The 22,037-nt window shown below is 37.3% G+C and overlaps 2 protein-coding genes across 2 annotated transcripts; both read left to right on the top strand.

Annotated features, from left to right (window-relative positions):
* Positions 1-300: 300 nt before the first annotated feature.
* Positions 301-15,180, top strand: cops8 (COP9 signalosome subunit 8). The gene is made up of 7 exons (XM_079881524.1): positions 301-620; positions 975-1,045; positions 1,137-1,185; positions 1,266-1,398; positions 12,800-12,907; positions 13,221-13,283; positions 14,037-15,180. Exons 1-7 carry the CDS (start codon positions 549-551, stop codon positions 14,114-14,116), a joined length of 576 nt encoding a protein of 191 aa, XP_079737650.1. The 5' UTR covers positions 301-548; the 3' UTR covers positions 14,117-15,180.
* On the top strand, positions 4,445-6,457 carry trim63b (tripartite motif containing 63b). Its single transcript, XM_079881515.1, has one exon. The coding sequence runs from the start codon at positions 5,038-5,040 to the stop codon at positions 6,079-6,081; it is 1,044 nt and encodes a 347-aa protein (XP_079737641.1). The 5' UTR covers positions 4,445-5,037; the 3' UTR covers positions 6,082-6,457.
* Positions 15,181-22,037: the final 6,857 nt, after the last annotated feature.

Genomic DNA, 22,037 nt, shown 5'->3' with positions numbered 1-22,037 from the left:
GGATTAATAAAGTGTATTATCACAATCGCAATATAATGGAATATTTGGTGCAACTTCAGAAAGTTTTAAACATACAACGCAAGGACTTATCCATGTGTAAGCATTCACTGTAACAATCTTTAGGAGAAGCTTCTAAATACAGTGCAGTGTTAAGAGAGGTGGATTATAGACACTGAGACACGCTCTTCTGACAACATAGTGAGCAGCTGGCCTAGCAGTAGGACAGTCAATCAAATTTGACCTCACAATTATGCTTTTCTGAGAAGAGCAGTTCAGTGAGCTGTTAAGCCTTCTCATATCTGTGCACAAATGGGTCTCTGAAGGAAGTAGAGCGACTCTGTAACGTCCATCAATATACGTGCTAATAGGAGTAAAACTAGCCACCTGTATCTCCAGTCCTCACATTTTTGTTTTTCAGCTATACAAAAATGTAAGGCGTGGTGGCGTCGTTTGCTCTCCAGTCCAGCAGGGGTCAGTGTGGCGTCGCAAAGCCAGAGCAGCAGCGGTTTGTTTTCCTTAGCCGTTAGCATATGAAGCTCTTGTAAAAGATGCCCGTGTCTGTCATGATGGCTGAACCTGATGAAAAGCTGCTGTTGCAGTTTGAAACTCAAGAACTGGAGGTAAAAGCAGACAGATATATTGATTTATTAATGCGTTTATTTTGCGGATGTTTGTTATCTGCTAAAGTTAAACAGCTAAAGTATATGGGTCTGTCAGTTGAACAACATTAGTCATGTAAAGCCAGCTCTAGGCATCAGTGTAAGATAAAATAGAGACTTTTAAACTCATTCATGTGGTATGGAACTTGTGTGTAAATGTTTATGAAGTTTTGTGTGTAGTAATAGTTTTCCTTGTGCTCGTGTTTATTTGTTATTAACGTTACAGGCATGACTGATTGTTTTTATACAAATTGTCATATTCATCTCCTAAATCTAAATGTCATTCATTTTAAAGCATGTTACCTTGTATTGTAGGCTCCCGGTGGCATTGCTACACCTCAGGTGTATTCTCAGTTACTAGTCCTGTATCTTCTGCATAATGACATGTGAGTATGTTACATAGATTATATTTGATGTTAATATAAGTTACATTTAAATTACCAGTTGATTGTCATAATAGTCACTTGCTTTATGCAGGAATAATGCTAGATACCTTTGGAAACGGATACCCCAAGCAATCAAAACAGTGAGTTTTATGTTTGCTTCCAATTAGTCCAACATAAAGCACAATAAATTTGAGATCTCTGATACAGATTTTAATTACAGGCAAACCCAGAGCTGGCGGCTATATGGGCGGTAGGACAGCGTATCTGGCAGCGAGACTTTCCAGGGATCTACACTGCTATTGCTGCTTACCAGTGGTCTGAAAGCATTCTCCCTGTGATGGAAGCTTTACAAGGTACTGAGATCATGTGGCTTGGGGTTTATGCTGTATTCCTAAAATGAAGTCTATAATGAAGATGGGTATACTTGTCTTGAACTTTTCATTTGCTCTGTGGTTATTCTTGTCTGTTTAATTAAACAAATCCTCAATTCGATTTGACATTTAAGAAATTGTAGGGTTCTGTGCTTGGCCAGATGTAGACTCACAGCTCCTTTTAGCTGTCTATATACTGGCTTTGATAATGTTATAATTAAATAATGAAACAGTGTGATTAATGAATTGTTGGTTGGTCATCTTAAACTGTGGTTCTCAACTTTTCTGACATGAAGTTCCCCTGGTTTTCTTACAAAAAGCCCCCCCCCCCATCTTCGATATTTTTGGTGTTTCTGCTGTAATCATGACTATGCTTCTTGGTTTTAATCCCCTTACACCCTGATTTCAAGTGGCATACATAATGATTTCTCCTGATTTCAAGTGGCATACTTAAAATAATGGTTTATAATTCTACAAAAAACAAACAAACAAACAAACAAAAACAACAAGGTATCAAGTACACGGAGGTACATTATGTTACAAATTTTGTGTTGATATCTCAAAGCAATCAAAAGTTTTTGGACATTTGGAACCATGGTACCCTTTTTATCAAAAGTCCAAAAACCTCTCTAAACATGTGTTTTACTGACATGAGAACTACTTGCATATGTAAACACCACAAAGCATAAAAATATTAAAGTGGCTCTATTATGCCCTTTTACAAAGTCTTGATTTTCTTTTTGGAGTGTACTAGAATAAGTTTTCATGCTTGATTGTTCAAAAAACACATTGTTTCACATATTTTACATTATTACAACACCTCTCTTCCCAGTCTGGCTCGAACATGCCATATAGTTCCTGTTTCGATGAAGGCCCTCCTTCCAAAATACTAAAAGTGCTATGATTGATTAGCTGGCCCAGTGTGTTGTGATTGGCACCGGTTTGCGCGTGTTCGGGATAAGTGCCGTCCCTCCGTCCATAACAGAGAGTTCTTCTCTAGTGTAAATATTACGGATGGCGTCAATTTCAAACCAATTCGAGACCCTGACAAGTCAGAACCTGACAATGTTAATGAACAAGAGGATTGTGCAGTATGGATTTCATGCACAGACTTTGCAAGCACATATTTCACAGGACATTTCAGAGTGCAATGTTTGTTGTAATTTCCCTACATTATAGATGTGATCCACCATTTTATCGTTCATATTTTTATGCTCAAACAGCAACTTTCACACTAACTAAAGTTGAAAAAGTGGAAAAGCATAATAGGGCCACTTTAATAGTTCCACAGAATATGAAACAAGTAAAAAGATTCTGGTTGATTTGTGATTATCTTCCAGCACTGTTTCAGATGTGCACTTCTATTCTATGACGCATGGTAAATTAAGACCTGTCAATCTGAGCGACCGATGCAATCCAAGCGCACTCCAGCTATAAAACAGTGTCTGATTGGAAGGGATGCTGCGAAATGAAAATTCTGGGCCGAAACGAAAATTCTGGATGCACTCTGCAGAAAACCGAAAATGACTTTTTTTAAAATAATTATTAATTTCATATTTTAAATTAAGTTTTTTTATTATTAATATTAGTATTAAAACATGTTAATATTAGACTTTTATTGAATCTGAGTTTAAAAAGTACAAGCCAATAAGATAAAATAACCACACTTTTATTTAAAGTAACACCAAAATTGGACAGAAAATATATTAAAATAATATTAAATCTCAATATATTATTCCTCATTCAGTTCTGTGCAACATAATCAGATTTATTTTTTGACCAATTATCAAAATAATATGTAGTCCATGCTATTATTATCAGATCATGTGAGCAGAGTGGGGAGCAGAGAATGAAATTGTAGTGTCATTTTACCAGCTTTACCCAGCACATCTATACCACACCATGCTACAGTACAGTATAGGGCTATTGCAAACAGAAACAAGTCTTCTACAGAGAAATTTCATGTTGGCACGTTATTTGAACAGACGTAGCAGAACATTGAGCAGAGAAAGTTGCAAAGTTACAAAAAATGCTGCACGAGAGTGAAACCTGATCGCTGAGCGCTGATCGCTGAGGGGCGGGGGCGGGGGCGGCATATATATTTTTTCTCTCGGCCAAAAACCGAAAATACCATTATATAAAGTTATCGACTGAAATTTCAGTGCATCCCTACTGATTGGTCTCACACATCGTTCCTACCCACCATAACAGAGATCCAGTTTCCATTGGTTGAACTTTCAAATGACATTGGAAAACACTGCATCCTGATCACAAAAATGGCTTTAGCCAAGCAGCGTGTAATTTCACTTTTCACAAGAATTATTACACATAACTTTATGCTCTAAATAAATATGTGCGATTTACTATGGTTTACTAATATTTCGGTTTACCAATGTTTAAATGAACTTTTTACGGTTTTACGTCATAAAATTGCAATTGGTTCGTGAGATCGGCCAGATTTACCAATCGAGTCATAGAATATGATTATCTGTGTGATTTAGCTTTCCAAGTAAAATTTGTAAATTATATGCGTGTAAAAAAAAAAACGCCATTTAAATATGGATAGATGTGCAAAAAGAAATTAGAATTTACCCTAGGAAGTGGCACATATCTTGCTCTCGAATGCAATTTCAAGTGGTTCATGACTAAACTTAGCTCAGACATTTAACTCTATTCATAGGCCAAGTGTGAATCCTTCGAATGATGACTGCTTGTAGGGACAATTTAAGTGTGGAAGTTACTTTATCATTTAAATGCTACATTTTGTTGTATCCTTTTCTTGTTCTAAGGCAGCAACAGTTCTTTTGCAATCTCTTCTCTGTATCTTCAGGGTTCATGTTAAAACACAGCTTTCATTTGATCCCCACGTGTCAGCACCCACCCAGGCCAAGGATAGGTTAAAAATAACCCTTTCCATGTGTTCATGGGTTCCCTATGTACTGTGTTTTAGGACATCAACAGTTGCTTTTCACAAACAAATTACTAAAGAACATTTGAACAAGAAATTATTTAGAAAAATTATGCGTTTTGAATGATTTATGGGTTGTTCCTCAAAATAAAATATATTTTCAAAAATACTATTCCTCAGAATTTTAAGAAAATGTAAAAAAAAAAAAAAAAAAAGAATGCAGGAGCTTATTAGAGTTAGTGTACAATTTGGCATTTTTTTCTTCTTCTGAAGAAGAAGAAATAAGAAATTAGCCATGAAAAGTCAAAGGGTTTTTGTAACAGACAGGGTTTGTTTTCTTGACATGAAACTTGTTTGTCACCACTCAAAATATTTCACCATTGAAATCTCACTGTACTGGAAAGGGTAGGAGTGTTATGGTATCATCATGACACAACACATGTGTTGTAAAGGGGTGGGGGCTTTTGCGTCTCCAAAAATGAATCTTGAAAACAAGTGGATAGGAATGTGTGCTCTGATTGGTTGGGGGAATGGCATGTCACCCACTGGCCGAGGGTAGTATAAAGACCAGGGCCACTGAGCCCCAGAACAGATCTGATAACTGCAAGGGATCATTTGGTGCCGTGCCACAGTTTATTTTTTTCACATTTTTTTGAGAAGACAGCCACTGGAGTGGCTGAAGTAAAGTAAAAGGAGACAAGTCGACCACCGACATGGAAATTCAGCGAACTGCCTCTTTGTTAGGGTCTCCTGGCTCCATGGAGAGCCTTGAGAAACAGCTGAGCTGCCCGATCTGTCTGGACATGTTCACTAAACCGGTGGTGATCCTGCCCTGTCAACATAACCTGTGTCGAGGATGTGCTAGTGATCTTTATGACTCTCGAAACCCTTACCGTTTCTCCGGTGGTGTCTTCCGGTGCCCTACTTGCCGATTTGAAGTGGTTCTCGATCGTCATGGCGTGCATGGACTTCAGAGAAATCTTCTAGTTGAGAACATAATTGACATATACAAACAGCAGCAGGAGGGTGGAGGTGGTGGAAACACCACCACAGAAACTTCGATAAAACCCAAAAGCTCCAAGGAGCCATTGTGCCAAGAGCACGAGGACGAGAAGATCAACATCTACTGCGTGACTCACCAAACTCCCACTTGCTCTATGTGTAAGGTATTTGGCCAACATAAAGACTGTGAGGTGTCACCACTTGCTAGTGTCTATCAGGCTCAAAAGGGAGAGCTGAGTAACGCCATTGATGCTCTTGTGGCAGGGAACGGTCGCCTTCAGGCGTTGCTCAACCAGATGGAGGAGGCCTGCACAGTCGTTCAGGACAATGCTCAATGTGCCAAGCAAAGGCTTGGTGAATGCTTCGATTCTCTGTACGCAGCCTTGGAGGAGCGTAAGAATGCTCTCTTGGAACGTATTGGCAAGGAGCAGGATGAGAAGGTAGCTGCCCTCAGAAGTCTGGCTAGGCGTTATGGGGATCGTCTTCAGGCAGCCACAGAGTTAACAGACACTGCAGTGCTGGCGCTGGAGCAAAGTAGTGCCGCAGAGTTCCTGCAGGCCTCCAAGAATCTGATTGTCCAGACAAAGGATGCGGCGAAGAGCTCACTTGCTGAAGAAAGGCCGGAGCCAGGCTTTGAAAGAATGGACCATTTCACTCTGGATACAGAACATGTGGAAACTTTGTTGTCCAAGATGGACTTTGGAGCAGATGAGGAGGAGGAATTTGAAGATGCTGAGGATCAGGAAGAGGAGTAAATGGGTTGCAGTAAAGGAAGAGTGTCTTGGAGGTCAAATAGGATGTGTGGAACGACAAGAAGATCAAGCAAGGATGGTGACAATGAGAAAGATGTTTTAAATGTTCGTATATCACTGCTAAGCAGTGTCAGCATTTCAACTCGTATCATCATAAGAATATTTCAGATTAACTAGGTGCCATTTTTATACTTTTTATAATGTAGTTAAAATTCTGCTGTTGTCACTTTAGAAGTTATCTTCATACTTTCACATTTGTTTCACAAAAAAAAATTATCATTGTTGTCATTTCACGAAATGTGGTTATGTAGGTCTGTTTGTTCAGTTTACTCAAATGTGGATTTAATGCTTTGGTATTAAATAAAATTTTCAAATTTGAGATTTGAGTTTATTTATTTATAAATTTTATTATTATTATTATTATTATTATTATTTTTATTTTTGTTTTTTTTAGATGTATAAACCAAGTTACACATTTAAGGATGCAGTTTAAATAGAGCGTCTTGGACTTACTCTAAAGGTAACTGTTTACAAGTGAACTCTGTGCACTCTTTACTCTCAACTTCTCTGGTTAAAGGCACATGCTATTTTTAAAAGGAAAGAAGATGAGATATGGCTGGGGGGACCTTGGGGTAGGATACCAGAATAGGACAGATGGACACCACTCCACCTCCCCCCAGCACTGCCTTGCTCAGCAGCTCTTGCTATTCATGATAGAGGGTCAAGGCAAGTGAGGAATCAGGTTGTCTATCATGGATTGACAAGCACTTGGAATGACTGTTGTTAAAAATAAACATGCAACATACAATAAATCCCCTAAATGTAACTCTGTTCAAGGTTTCTTGTTGCTTGTGAGGTGCTAAGACCAACTTTTTTCACACATTGGGTGTATCTGCTTTTCTTTCTGTAGAGGTCATTCTTGTATAACATGTTCTTGTCTGCCTGTAATTTCCAAACGACAGTCTTGTATTCAATGCTGACCTCCTTGGTGTTGCATACCAGTAGCTGTTAGTAAACACTGTTGCTATGAGAGTTGCTATATATTTAGTTCAAGGGCTTAAAGTGTTTAGAAGTGTCTGTAAGCCTTTGAATCGTACTTCTCTCCATTATAGCAAACAAAGGAATATAAATAAATTATCTGTTTTTCATGTATCTTCTTTAGGTTAACCTTGGGTTGATAGATAATGTCACACAATTCCTTTAGTGCTTTCACAACATTACTTAAAGTCTGTTTAAGTAATTCGAAGTGTGACAACAAATACATTTACAGACATCATCACCTTTCAATCTTGATAACATTTAAAAGCAACTGTTGTCATCTCAATTTGCTTAATTGCACTATAAAGTAATTTTTAAGCAAAATTATTGTACTTTTGTTTAATAATCAATAATCTAATTTCTCAATGCATAATGCAACTTGAAAGTTTAAATAAACATGATTTCAGTTTGTTTCACTTAAAAATATTTATATGTAAAGTAAGATTTAAAACTTTAAACACACATTTCGCACAAACAACTAATTTTATCATTAAAAGTTTGGTGTCGTTAAGATTTAGGCTGTTTTTCAAAGAAGTCTATTATGTTCACCAAGGCTGCATTTATTTGAATAAAAATATAATAAACCAATAACATTGTGAATATTATCAAAATGTAAAAAAATATATGTATAATTTGATAATATGATAAATTTCATATATTTGGAAACCTGTGTTGGCGAAGCTTAATTTTCAACAGCCATTGCTCAAGTCTTCAGTGTCACATGATCCTTTAGAAATCATTCTCATATGCTGATTTGGAACACTATCAAGTATCAGGGCCGGATTCAGCCAGCCCCACTAGGGGGTGCAGGTAGAATATCAGGGGGGGCAAGTCATTTTTGGGGTGTCAAATCCCCCCAAACCCCTAAAATGCATAGAAATCTATACTAACTATACTATCATCATATCAGTTCATCTATTCATATATCTATAATAATATTACAAATAATTATTGTTAACCACCCAAACACAATTTAACACAAACTGCATGATACCAGTGCTCTGTGAAAAAGTCAGTAATTATTTAATGCCATATTAACGTTACAAGACTGAAGCATTCTTACACAAAAACAAACAAATTGCACAAACTTTCCATTTGCATTTGAAATTTAACTCAAAAAGTTTAGTTACTTTCTCAGACAGATCCCTCACTTCGGTAACTGTCCATGTTGTTTTAAAAAGTAATCACGGAAAGCAAAACAAGGCATTAGCATGATGCATCCAGCTAGCCAGGCCGATAGCTGTCTGATGGAGATAGGCGCGCATGAGCGCGTGCGCGGGCGGGCACGCGCAGCTTGGGGCGCTAACAAAAGCGCCCATAGCTGACTAGATTTGAGCTCGCTGATTGGCTACAGTTTATGTCAAACATGTATATCTTAAATCAACAATTGGCTAAGCTGCTCCACAGACCCGCCTCTCTGGGGCGATTTCTCAAGCGCCCCAGAGCTGATGAGACGTGCACGCAGGTGGAGGAGACGTGTTGAAAAAGCAGACATTTTTAATTTCTGTCATTTTTTTCACATATACTGGGTGTATTTAATATCTTAAACACACAAATACTGACAATTTGTATGTATGATTTATGTATGTATTTACTTATTTATTTAATGAGTGTGGCTCATAAACTGTGGTCTGGCTCATGGGGGGGCGGCGCCCTAGCGCCCTCTATTGGCCAGCTACCCCTGATCTTAGGGCTAGGCGATAAAACGATAACGATATCTATCGCGAAATAACATTTTCTCGATAGAAATATGAGACTATTGCATAGAACTCATTTGTCCAATTTTTTTAAAATAGACATAAGAATAGCCAATCAGAATTTAGTAGCGCTGTGCCGAACCAATCATTGTGGGAACAGAGCCATGTTCCCAGACTTCCCACTGTTACCTACAGCACTTGTGAATTAGCAAGCGGTACACATGTGGATGTCTGGGCTGCAGGAGCCGACCGGGCAGCGGAGAACATTAATGTTCCGTCTGATGAAAAATTTACCGAGAACTCCAGCGTTATACCATAAGAGGGAAAAAAAAACAAAGAGATTTAAACATTAAAATAAAATAAGCCTTCACACACAGAATATAACCTAGCAGTCAAAAATCCCCACACACACACACACACACCTGATTCTGGTCTGATTCTAAACAAAATAATTAACATCTGGCTTGACACTGCTAATAGCTTAGCATTTCATTTAGTTTATGTTGTCTTTGAAAGCTGCTCTAATTTGCACCAAGGATTTAAACAAAAATGTATCTATATTCTGTTTGATTTTTTGTTTAAAAAAAACAATTATTCTGATAATTTGTTGTTAGTTCCTAGCTAATTCATTTCATATTGACAATATTATCTTTTGAAACTTGAAAACCTTCACTTTTTGTTTAGTTTGTAATATGTGTAACTTTTTTTTTAGTTATCTGAAAAAGTTGTGCTGTGAGGCAATAAATGAAGGGAAATGAAATTACAAGTGTCGACCACACTTTGTCGCTCCTTCTCAACAATCTCTCAGCACTCAGAATAAAGCTTTGAAAGTTGTCATGTTCCTTCAGTATGTCTGTCAGGTTTAATCTATGACAGGAAAGAAATATTTCAATCCAAACAAGCTGCTGATGATTTCACATCTCACTTATGAGCAACGGAACATTTAAATTTGACAAATATAGTGATTTGATTTATATTGTGATATATATCGATATGGCCAGAAATGAAAAAATATATTGTGAAATGAAAAAATCCTATATCGCCCAGCTCTAATCTATCAGCTCCTTTGATCCATTTGATTTGTCTTATAGGTTTTATGTTGGATGCCCTTCCTGACACTACCCTCTGCATTTACCCGGGCTTGGGACCGGCACAAATAGGACACTGGCTTGTGCCCTGTTGAGGCTGCATTTATCTTTTATTTTTTTTTTTTTTATTTTTATTTTTTTTTATCTGTCTGTCTGTCCTTTCGTTTTTTATTTCAATCTTTTTTATTTGTTTTTTTTTGTTTTTTTTTGTTTTCATTTCTTTAGCTCTGTACACAGCATGGCTTATATCAGTCATTATAGCATCAGTCGTCTGCTTTTCTGTGCAAAAGTCCTAACAAATGCGTCCATATCTAGACCTGTTGTTATGGCCTTCTCGTGAGCCAGAATTGAGGCTGTATTCATCCGCAACAGCCACGGATGGGCTGGGAACGACGGGGGCTGCGGGTCTTGTGCAACTAGAACTAGGTGTACTGGTACTGGACTGGGCACGGGGGTTAGAAGAAATTGTAGCGAGTCGAGGAGCAGTATCACCCGACGAGCCGGGTGATTCGGTCTCTGCTGCAGCTAATGCCCTAGCAGCCTCGTTGCTGCTGCCAGTGCTAGCTTTAGCAACCAGAAATCGGCGCATACTCGACTCGTCACTCGGTGCAAATTACAAGAGAAAGCGATAGAGAGATATGGAGGGAATGAGAACACGCTTACAGAAAGAGTAACCAAATAATTTCAGTGACTGACGGCGAAGGAAACTCAAAACAGGGTGAAAACACAAGCCGGTGAAGCGACTGGCCACGCCCTCCCTATGCATCTACCAGAGCAGAGAGCGCTCACTCTGACCATTTTTCTTGAAATATTTTTTAAATTTGGGATCTTTGCATGCCATCACGTTTGGGGGGGGCAGTCACGGCATTTGGGGGGGCATTGCCCCTCCTTGCCCATGCCTATAACCGGCCCTGTCAAGTATGATTTATTATTATTGATTTATTACAGTTGAGAATTATAATAGAAGGGTCCATATTGAGCCCAATTCTATTTTCCCTGTATATGTTACCTTTGGGGTCTATTTTCAGGAAATATGAGATCTCATACATTGTTATGCTGACGACACTCAACTGTATGTCCCATTACACCCGGTTGATAAGTCCCCTCTTCCAGCATTGTTAAGTGTCTTGAGGCTGTTGAATGCTGGATGAGCTGAATGCTAAGAATTTTCTCCACTTAAAGCCAAGGTGCCGTAGGTGATTCGTAGAACTTTTTTTTTTGTTATGCTGGTTGAAAGCCTCCAAATTATCCTGCAACCCCTCTGTTAAGCGGTCTAAATGCATTTTTATGAATATATGTTGTCTGTAAAAGGCGTAGTACCATAGAATGTTTGTTGAATCGTTGCGTTCGGTCCGAACGATCCTATAGCATGTGTTCCCTGTTGGTCAGTGTGTGTTTGCATACCACTGCGCCGCCTGTAAACGCAAGTCATCAGCGTGTTTGCGTACGTTGTGCAGACAGAGCGAGAATGGCAGGCAAGCAACAACAACCATCGTGGAACCCCTGGCATGCAAGAAATATTATTACACACTGACAAGTTTTGCTAGCTAAACAAACCGAAAACTTGCTGCATCTAATTCCGTTTTTAAGAATTTGTTTGTTTGGTATTGTAGTACTGTTACTAACTGTACTATAAAGTTTTCTCTCCTGTGAATGACACACTATGTATTGCAGTAACGTTGTCTCCGGTCTTCTGGGCTGTGCACGTTAATGCTTTCAGGAGGCGTGGCTTTGGTCAGCGGGGCATTTTTAAAAAACTTTTTTTTTTAGTGCTATCAGGCTAAAGTTAGCATTTTCCCAGATGTCCTACTGCACCTAAATGAGAGCATATGAAGAGTTCAGATGCAAAAGCCTTTAAGTGCCATCTGAAATTTTTTATAGAATGATCATTTTTGTCAAGCTCGTATATTTAAGTTCAGTAATTTCACTTAAATGACAATAATAGCTAATTTTCATTGCCATTTAAGTGAAATTACTGAATTTAAATATACAAGCTTGATATAAATTATCATTCTAGAAGAAAATTTCAGATGGCACTTAGAGGCTTTTGCATCTGAACTCTTCTATGTATATATGTATGTATATATAATATAATATAATATAATATAATATAATATAATATAATATAATATAATATAATATAATATAATATAATTAAAAAAAAAAAAAAAAATTATCCAGACTTGAATTTTGCAAAACAAGTTAATGCTGTGGTGGAAACTAGTTTTTTACTACCTGAGGTTTATTGCTAAGATAAAACCTATGCGATTCTAGACATCTGGAGATGATCGTCCATGCTTTTATATCATCCAGTCTGGACTATTGTAATTTTGTGTATTTAGGACTCTACCAGGCAGGGATGAATCGATTGCAGCTGGTTCAAAATGCTGCTGCTAGACTATTGACCAGTGATTTTTAAAATTGTAACTGGCCTCACTCCCTCTTATCTGTCAGATCTTGTTATTCTACACCAGCCAGTAAGGAATTTGAGAGAAACTTTTGCTTCAGGTACAACGGTCCCGACTCAAGCGAAAAAGTGATCGTGCCTTTTCAATAACCGGACCTAGGTTATGGAATAACTTACCGCTCTCCATCAGCTCTGCCCCCACTTTGAATGCTTTTAAAATGGCTTTTACATCTTGGCTTTTGAGTCTGACCCAGGAGAGAACTAAATAATATTCTTTTATGTTTTTGTGTTTGTATTGTCTTTGTTTGGTTTTCTTGATTGCTGTGTACAGCAGCACTTTATTTAAGAAAGAAACTGAACTAATAAACTAAGTTGAAAACAAGTGTTGCTTAAGTCTGTCAGTTCTTGCTGAATAAAAGCATTACATTTGGGAGATTGCCACCTTTGGAAAACCTCTAATTTGTTTTTCTCGCATTTTGTGTTTCTTGTAGAGTCCACCCGTAGGAGGGCATATGGGCTTGTAGCTCAAGCTTACACCTCTATCAGTGCAGACGACTTTGCTGCCTTTGTGGGATACTCTGTAGAAGAGGCGGTTAAAGGTATATAATCCTAGACAGAGTGCCACAACACAAACGCACACAAACACACATACAGTATGTATATGTGTATATATGTATATGTATATGATGATTTTTATGTAAATCAAATATTTTGAAGAAATATATTTAAACATGCCTGCAATTCTGTTGGAGTTTTTTCACACGTGTTTGGTCATCACTAGAAAAGAAGTTTATTTTGTCTGTGACTATTTCTTGATCTTCTGCAAAAGCAACTTGTATTGGTTTAGAGATGTGCAAACCCTTTATTGTGCAGCACTTTGTAATGTAAATGTACGTTTTTCTTTCACTTAAGGTGTAGTTAGCCATGGGTGGCACGCAGATCCAAACACCAGGATGATCATGCCACAGAAACCAGGTGGGGGCACTGTTTCACTTCTTATAACCAACAAGAACATATGTTTTTTGTCCACTCTATGACTCATTCCTCCATAAGGTTTTACTCATGGCCCCTCCTCTGTATAAAAACCTTGTTCCATTGAGTTAATGGTTCTGCATGGTTATTTCATAACAAGCATGTGAATGGGTGACTTCACTCCAATTCCATTTTCATCCTGCTCTCATGTTCGTTTCTGATTGGCTCTCAGTTTCTTGAAGATTCCTTCATTTTGTAAATGGCAAAAATTTCATTCGTTTTTGGTCACCTTCTGTTCATTGTTCTGAATCATGCTGCTCTTTGCGTTTTGTATTGTCGTGCACACAGCTTTTTATGTGTTTGCCTGTAACTGTTGAGAACCATTTTTACGAGACATGTTTATTACAAAGAAACAGGAACAAGCAGCATCTGGGTTTTTGCATGGGCCTCGTGAGACAGCGCAGATGTCTGTAATGCATTTGAGTAACTGATGATTGAGAAATTATTCCCATTACTGATGACCTGCAGCTCTCACTAAAAGCAGCTGAAGTTTATCAATTCAACCGTTGCCATGACATTTTTCTTTCTTGTGCTTTTGCATCTGCAACAGCCTCTCTCTCTCACATGTTCGTGCGTTTATTCTGTGGCACGTCTTTGTTTACATTCGCATGTCTATGTGTTATAGAGCAGATCATAGATGATTTGAAGGAATCCCCGCTCCTCTCATGTTTCTGTTCTGCCTTCCCCTCTCTCCAGATCCGCCCCCTGTCTCTCTGGTTCCAAACGAACAACAGCTGGCCAGACTCACTGACTACGTGGCTTTTCTTGAGAACTGATAAGCACTCCACTCTCTCCCATCCTCTTCCTCAACACCTCTCAGATACTCAGTTTTATGGAAAAAACCCTCTGGTGTCCAGGACCCTTCACACACTCACACACACACACACACACAAACACACACATCCATCTATCCTGCTCAGTGATGGAGCCGCCATCTTTCTCTTCTCTGTTCTGCTTCTTGAACTCATCAACCACAGTGATATAGGACAATTTCCAAATGGTTGTACTTGTACAAATTTTACATCTGCTTTGAAATATGGCACTGCTGTCAATATCGTAAATTATTATTTTTCAGCATAAATACTCCACTATATGAATATATTGTTCAGGCCGTTTGTGCTGTTTTGATGTTAGTTCAAAATTTGATCTTTTGTGTAATTTCGGTCCAACGAAGACGATGGTTTGTGATGGTTAAGACTTTCATTTCAAAAGTTGTACAAAATGACTCATCGGAATAAATCACCACATTTTTCATGCGTAATTTCAATGTGATCACATTACAAATTTTGGCACATCAGGTAATCGAAATGACTTCTTGCAATATTTAACACTAGTCTCATTTTTAAGGCCATGCATACAATTATATACTATGTAAACTATATTCTCTTATGTTGATGCAGTGAAAAAATAACTGAAAGTTTACTTGCATTTTGTTGTTAGAAAAAGAAGCTTATGAAAATCTGATTATTAGGCAGAGTTTACAGTGAAGGAAAAATTGAGTTTATAATAGCCAAAAAAAAAAAAAAAACTAATTGTTTAACAGTGGAAACAACCGACAGCTTAAATCAGTTTATTTTGGGAGGCACACAGTGGTATTTAAGATGTTTTCCACTGTCTGACAAATGTTTTGTTGACAGTGCATCTCTGTCTGCTATTCAGATGTTTTGCACTGCCTTCTTGGTTTCTCACGCAGAGTAGTTTTGAAAAAGTAGAGGAAACGTACCAGCTGTTGGCCACTGTCACATTCTTTCAGCTTGAGAATAAAAGTGCACTCCATATGTGCTGAAACAATGGGCACATATGGTACTGTGAGAATATTAAACCCATCCATTTCACTCTTTGTCTTTGAATTTTGTCTTCCATATTGCATTTTTACATTTTGAGATTGCACCAACTTTGCAGATGCAGTTTATTGTGGGATTTGTGGTTAGGTGTCTTGTCCGAGGGCAAAATGGTCAATGGGGAAAGTGCCAGTGCCCGGTTGCATAAAGCACCTTGTGTAATTTTCCCTTAAGTTTGCCCTTATGTTTCCCTTAAACCTAAGGGTGTTGCAGAAAAAAACCCTTAAGTGTTACTTAAGGGTTTCTTTAAGTGAAACGTCATAAACACTTAGAATCTCCCTTAAATGCTGTTTTTTCACTTAAATAATCCCTTAAAAAGTGTTAAGTGTTGCATAAAACCCCTTAACGGTCATTTCCCTAAGTATAACTTAAGGTTTGGAAATCGTAACCTTAAGAGTAACGAGGACAAAAATAAGACGACATGGCTGAATTTATGGAACCAGCTGAAGATCATTATGTGCCAAGAAGAATTTTTAGGGATAGGGAGAACCCTTTGGACCATTTTAGCGATGAAAAATTGTTGCAAGAATACCGATTTGATCGACGCGCAATATTTGCGCAATACATCGCTAACAAACTAGAGAGCGACCTTGACCATGTCACACATCGCAACCACTCTTTACCTGCGGTGTTACAACTGCTTATAGCACTGCGTTTTTTTGCAACTGGGAGTTTTCAGTAGTGGGATATGTTTTACATGTGCATAAATCGGCTACCATTCAATAAATGTAGGCTACAATTAGTGTGTATCGGATTTTCAGGTGATATTCTCAATTCATTCAGTTAACGGACGCTCTGAAGTAAAGTGTTCAGACTGCAGACTTATAGCAACGATTATATTTAATTGTACAGTACAGTCATAACATAACATAACGTACAGACATTATCTTAATTCCATAATGTCCTTAAACATAATAACATAACAATATTGCTGGCCATATCTGAGAAAGTGCGCGTCCGGTGTGTGATACAGTTGTTCTAGACGCGACGCGGCGTGTTAGTGTTTTGCGTATCTATGGCAACAACAGACTTTTATAACGTGAATCCAGGATCGCTGTCGTGAAACACTTAAATGTTTCCCTTACCTAAGAGAACCGTTTAAGAGATTATATGCAACACCCTTAAGTTATTCTCTTAGGTAAGGGGAAATCGCCCCTTAAGTATCACACTTAAGGGAAAAACTTAAGGTGCTTTATGCAACCGGGCACAGATCTCTGGCATGTAAGTTCACTGTTTGCCCCTATGTGGAATAAAACCTTCAACTTTTATTCCAGAGCCTGAACTGTTTAGTTCATAATAGCCTTTTCAAACATTTTAAAGGAGACTTGTTATTTGGACTTAGAGCATGATCCTTTGCACTACGGTCTATTTTGTCCTGTAAAAACACAAAACATTATAAAAAAATATTGACATATTCCTCATTTGTGTGTGCATGCATTTCCTTTGTGTTTTATTCTGTGACCAGGACTGGCACTCCTGAGAGGTGAATGTGTTAAACTAGAACTGTGAAACCTATAGATGTTTTTTTTGTTTTTGTTTTTTTAATTATCATTTGTACCAGCCTATTTTTCTTGTATTTTATATCTCATTTATTATGTACTTTTTTTTTTTTTTTTTTTGATTGTTCATTCCAAGTGATGAAAAATCTTCAAAGGACATATTTCCAGATCTGAGGTCATTATTGACCTTACACTACTTCAAGCAGTAATAAATGCAGGCCAGCTGAACTGAAGTCTTAGACATCAGGAGCGGTCAGGGGTCACATACAGGCTTTACTGGAGCAGCTGCGGTGCGTGTGTGTGAAACAGCACAGCCATTTGTTAACTTATTGCAAGGCCAAATGAAACTGATATCCGTTCCTAATCTTTGAAAGTTGCTTCATTTTTTTATTTTTACTTGACAAATGATAAATCAGCATTATTATGATGGTGTTTTTCTTTGCTTAGGCCTAGTGTCTTCATAAAACAAGCACTCTTGAGGGAGGTTTACAAAACCAGATCTTACCTCTTCTTAGACAGATGTTCGTAAAGTGCTATTTGCCATTCCTAATGAGTTCGCTTTTAAGGGTTAAAGGGTTATGTCTGTATCCCATCATGCTACATGCCACAGAGGTGACGTGCTGTAAAGGTTAGCAGATTTCAAATCCTTCTCTTCTACCAACTCTCTATGCAATCCTCTTTGAAGAGTTTTTGTCATCATAGATTCGTTTTTTGCAACAGCTTGATGGCAGAATGAAAGTCTGGAAATGAATCTGTAGGCACTGTTTAAGCATATACCTGCTGTTGCTGCAACTACATTACCTCTTAAAATTAGCTCTTTGTCTCCCACTGCACTTTTTTTTGTCTCACTGTAATACTGCACATTGTCTGCGTCCGTTTAGATTTTCAATTCAGCACTGCAAGTGTTGCCATTCATCAAATCTGAACACCATCGTACAGTGTTTATGGACGACGTCGTTCTGGATATGGTGTTATGAACCAATGAGGAAGAAAGGTTATTTGTCAAAACAGGGAGTAATAGATTTATTGAATTTAAATAAACAAAAATCCTGCCACATGTGAAGGGAAAATGTTTCCATGTGGGTGGATGAGTCATAAGCTTTTTTTTCCCCTTGCTATGAAGTATTAAAACAGTGTGTGCTTGTGCGAGAGACGGAAAAATAGTGTTTTAAAATTGCAAAATATTCAGAAGAAGCTGTTTGTTCTGACTTATTTATGGTTTAAAACTATAAAATCTCTTGAAGTCTTTACAGTTAATTGTTGCCAATGGGGAGGGGGAGGGATAGACACTTGTGTTTAAAGATTGTGCAGTGCTTACAACCTCACACAGTTTAAAGAGTGACTCATTTACTTTGCCCCATATGGAATTCCCTAATTTTAGCTGGTCTTTGTCTATTTCACATGCCTTGTTAGTCCAAAAAAGGTCAGAGGGGGATAACATTGCTTTGTCATTATGTCTCTGTATGTAAACTACGGAAGCACTCAGACCGACATGAGCAACAGAGTACCAGACATGGAGGTGGCATCCAAATGCAAAACATACTCCGATTGCAAACATTTTAGTGGTGAGTTGAGCTCACACAGATTAAAAAAAACCCAATCCATTTAAGACAGTCAAACAAACTGCAGCTGCTTTTTGTTTGGCTCCAAGTCATTGTGCAGTTATTTAGTTCCAGCATTTTGATCTTTGATAAAAAAAGAAAAAGATTTATCTTCTTTCTGCAAATGTCTATTGTCATTGTTTTTCTTTGTGCAGAGGTTTAGTTGACATCCAAGATTGAATCCTATTCCTAATTTAATGACTTCTGTGTTCTACGTTCTATGGTTGTTGAAATTGTTCAGCTGTCTGGGTGATCCCAATGATTCATACGGCCTGCGTTTGTGATTGCGGGTTGCATGGACACAGTGGTGTAATTATCTGACCTGAAGCCCACCCAACAGGAAACCCAAATATTCCGGCCATTGCCAGGCACCCATGCAGTTATTTTACCCTGTCAAATAGTATATTACAGAGTTTACGTTTAACAAACAAACTTTGTTGTATTATTTTCATGTTATCAATGTGAAGCTGCTTTGATACAATCTGTATTGTAAAAAGCGCTATATAAATAAAGTTGACTTAAATTGACTTGACTTACGCAATGTAACTTTCTTATTAGGCCTACAACACATTGTAAATACTATAATAGTTTTTTATGTTCTTTTTGAGTAGTTTATATTTTCATCATGGAGGTCATGAAAACTGCAGTAAAAAAAAAAGGAAGATAAAATTGTACTTGTATGTTGCCTGCAAAGTACTATGTGCATCATTAAGATCCTAATATGCACCTTTTTTTTTTTTAGAGAGAAGTACTGCGAGTACTTTTGATAACAAAGAAAAACTAATGAGAATAATGAGAAATCTCATTTTCAACACATTAAACATTGCTGAGAAAGTTCTTATTATTCCAACCTGTCACTACTCCACAAAGTTTAGAGTAATTTTCCATGCAATTCAAACCTTAACATGTACAGCCAGGCCAAAAAATGACATAATGCTCCCTAGAAGCTGAAGTCTGTCAGGAAATGGAAAGGCAGATGTACTAACCACGCAGCTAAAGCAGCCAAAATTCTTATTGCAATTAGTTCCAATCATTTACTTGCTACTTTTCCATTGCAATCACTGAGATAGAGTCGGTCATTTAGAATAATCAGTAGCACAAGAGAGTGGATATTTCACAATATTTAACCAGAAAAGTCCATACTTGCACATCACAAATACAGATATCTGTGGAGAAAGCAGTCTGATCTGCTTCACCTTTTCCCAGGTCATGTTGAACCAGAGCATGTGAGCATATGGTGTCTCATTGCTGGCTGACTTGCATTTTTTTTCCAGAACCAAAACGGAGGCAGATGAGAAACATCAGGACATTACTAGTTAGTGGAAAAAGCCTTTTCCCATCTTTCATCTGGAGCAGGGGGATGTCTGTGGGTTGAGGGCTAATCAGTGTTCTGGCTTTAGAAGTCCACAGATGAGAGTGGGATGTGACTTTGGTTATACCGAGGTGGACATAACGGCGCGCTGTTCAATAAATAAAAAATGCCCAGCTGTGTACAAAAGCGAAATAATTATTGGTATAAGGTGTTGCTAATTGCTCATTCTTGTTTTTATTTACTTATTTAAATATTATTAAATAATTTTTAAAACAATCTGTAAATATTAAACTTTGGTGCATATTATACTATTCTGACGCCAGATTTCTCAGAAAGATGTACAGCAGTAGGCTATAACACAGGAGCTTAATGCTAAATTTATTCTCCTCAAAACAGTGAAAATGTGTTGTTTAACCCTCTATTGCATAGCGTTTCCATATGGCAACAATTACTTTATCTTAATTTTTTTTTAAAGCTGTGATATAAAATCTATGTTTTTACAGTTAGTTGTGAAAAGGGGGCTTTAACTTTTAAGAAAATACAATTTATGAGGTCACATGACCAGGATATCCTGTTTGCCAGTCCTTTTTGCTCATGGACATTGACATGCAAACATCACTGTCTGGGGCTCCTGAAGATAGCCTTTTATTCAGAATTTTGGAAAATTTTCATCAAATAAAAAAATTAAATCAGTATCTGGGGTAAGTAAACTTTAATTTTTTAACATTAAATTCAGTTTTGATTTTATAAGTTTTTTGTAATATGCTAAAATACATTTGTTGCCATATGGCAACTATATGCAAATATGGAAACGTCCTGGTGCATTCAACCTAATGGAGTCCCATTGACTTACATAGCATGAAACTACTCTGAGACTATGTTTACAACTTTTGCTTATATTTTAAAGGTAAAAACATTAGACCTTCACAAGCTGTTGTGGTGGGGAAAAATAAAAGAGGGCCCCAAAGCTTTGTCCCGCCAGATCCTGTCCGCAGAGACCGCACAGACCACTGGCCCTTGCATGCATCTGAGAAGGGCAGATGCAAAATGCCAGGATGCAAGGGCATTGTAAGAAGCAAGTGCTCCAAGTGTTTAGTTTTCCTCTGCTTCACTGACTTTCACAAGTCATGAAGAGAATTAAATGAAATGAAACAGCAAAAAAAATGACTAAATGAAATGAAACGAATGAATAGTGTATTTCAGTGAGACAGGTTCCAGGTTCCTGGTTATTATTACCAGACATTTCAGATAACTGTTGAAATTATATCATGTTTTTACTGTATAAATGTTTGTTTAAACATTTCACTAAGTATGAGATGGATTTGTTGAGTCTTGTTTTAAATAAAATTAGTTTTTTTAAGTTTTTTTTTATTTTATGGTACTTTCCACGATTGCATATTGTTGCCATATGGCAACAATTTACCAACGACCCCCCTTTAAACTTTTTTTTTTGATTTTTTTTATATATATCTGTTATTTAGCTCATGTTAAGTAATAAAAACATGCAAAACATTTTTTACAATGTCTAATTAATAATGCGTGCAATAGAGGGTTAAATCTATGGTTTCATATACATAATCATGTTTGTACACTCATGAAGTAATGTTTAGTACAGTTTGATTAGTGGACTTTGTCTTTCAGAAAAGAAGCAAACAAGCAATTTGCTGACATTTTCGCATTCAAACATCTGTTTAACATAGGCTAATTATGATCAAAGACTATTTCCCCCTCAAAACATGTTGTCATTCAGAGGGAAAGGAAATCCCCCCCCCCTCCCCCTCACTTCAACCTTCATGTTGCTCGTCAAACAGAATTTTGTAAAAAGTAAATAATAAGTAAATAAATGACAGAAAGTAAAAAAAATAAATAAATATGGGTTACACTTTATTTTAAGGTATCCGTGTTTACATACTACAAATACTGTGTAGGTTAGGTTAGGATTAGGGTATGGATAAGGTTGTTGCATGTAATTATTGATAATTCATAGTTATTACTTCAGTAACTACACAAAACATGTAACAATTAAGGACATTGTAAAATAAAGTGTTACCAAAAAAAATATTAAAAATGCCATTAAGAACAAATAACTACAATTATTAGATTCAAATAGATTGTCAAAATGAATAATTTACACTTATTTCTTGAATCTTTTGAACATAGTACAAATTGATTTTTTGGTTTGATGATTGTTTTCCTAACCGTCTCATTTGTTAGTGCTATTTTACACCAAACGCAAAGTAAAAATGCGTAACAAATTGCAGATGAGTCAAATTACACTATAAAAGTGCCACTGACCTTGCAGACAGATACGATGTCAGTGCCATGAAATGCTTGGCCCCTGTGATCAGACAAATGGAGACAGTTTGCTGTGTGACACAGATTGCAGATTAATTGGACTTATGGTGAGCCTTTTATGATGTGAAATATATAGTGGGTTTTTGTAT

Source organism: Squalius cephalus (genome assembly GCF_949319135.1).
Source record: "Squalius cephalus genome assembly, chromosome: 9".
Lineage (NCBI taxonomy): Eukaryota > Metazoa > Chordata > Actinopteri > Cypriniformes > Leuciscidae > Squalius > Squalius cephalus.
The sequence above is the reverse complement of the archived record's forward strand: the minus strand, read 5'-3'. Positions and strand labels throughout refer to the sequence as shown.

Excerpts from the sequence above, each read along its gene's own strand:
- cops8 (XM_079881524.1), top strand. The coding sequence starts at position 549 with ATGCCCGTGTCTGTCATGATGGCTGAACCTGATGAAAAGCTGCTGTTG. Across the intron at positions 621-974 it reads TTGAAACTCAAGAACTGGAG|GCTCCCGGTGGCATTGCTAC; the intron begins GTAAAAGCAGAC and ends CTTGTATTGTAG. Across the intron at positions 1,399-12,799 it reads TGTGATGGAAGCTTTACAAG|AGTCCACCCGTAGGAGGGCA; the intron begins GTACTGAGATCA and ends TGTTTCTTGTAG.
- trim63b (XM_079881515.1), top strand. The coding sequence starts at position 5,038 with ATGGAAATTCAGCGAACTGCCTCTTTGTTAGGGTCTCCTGGCTCCATG.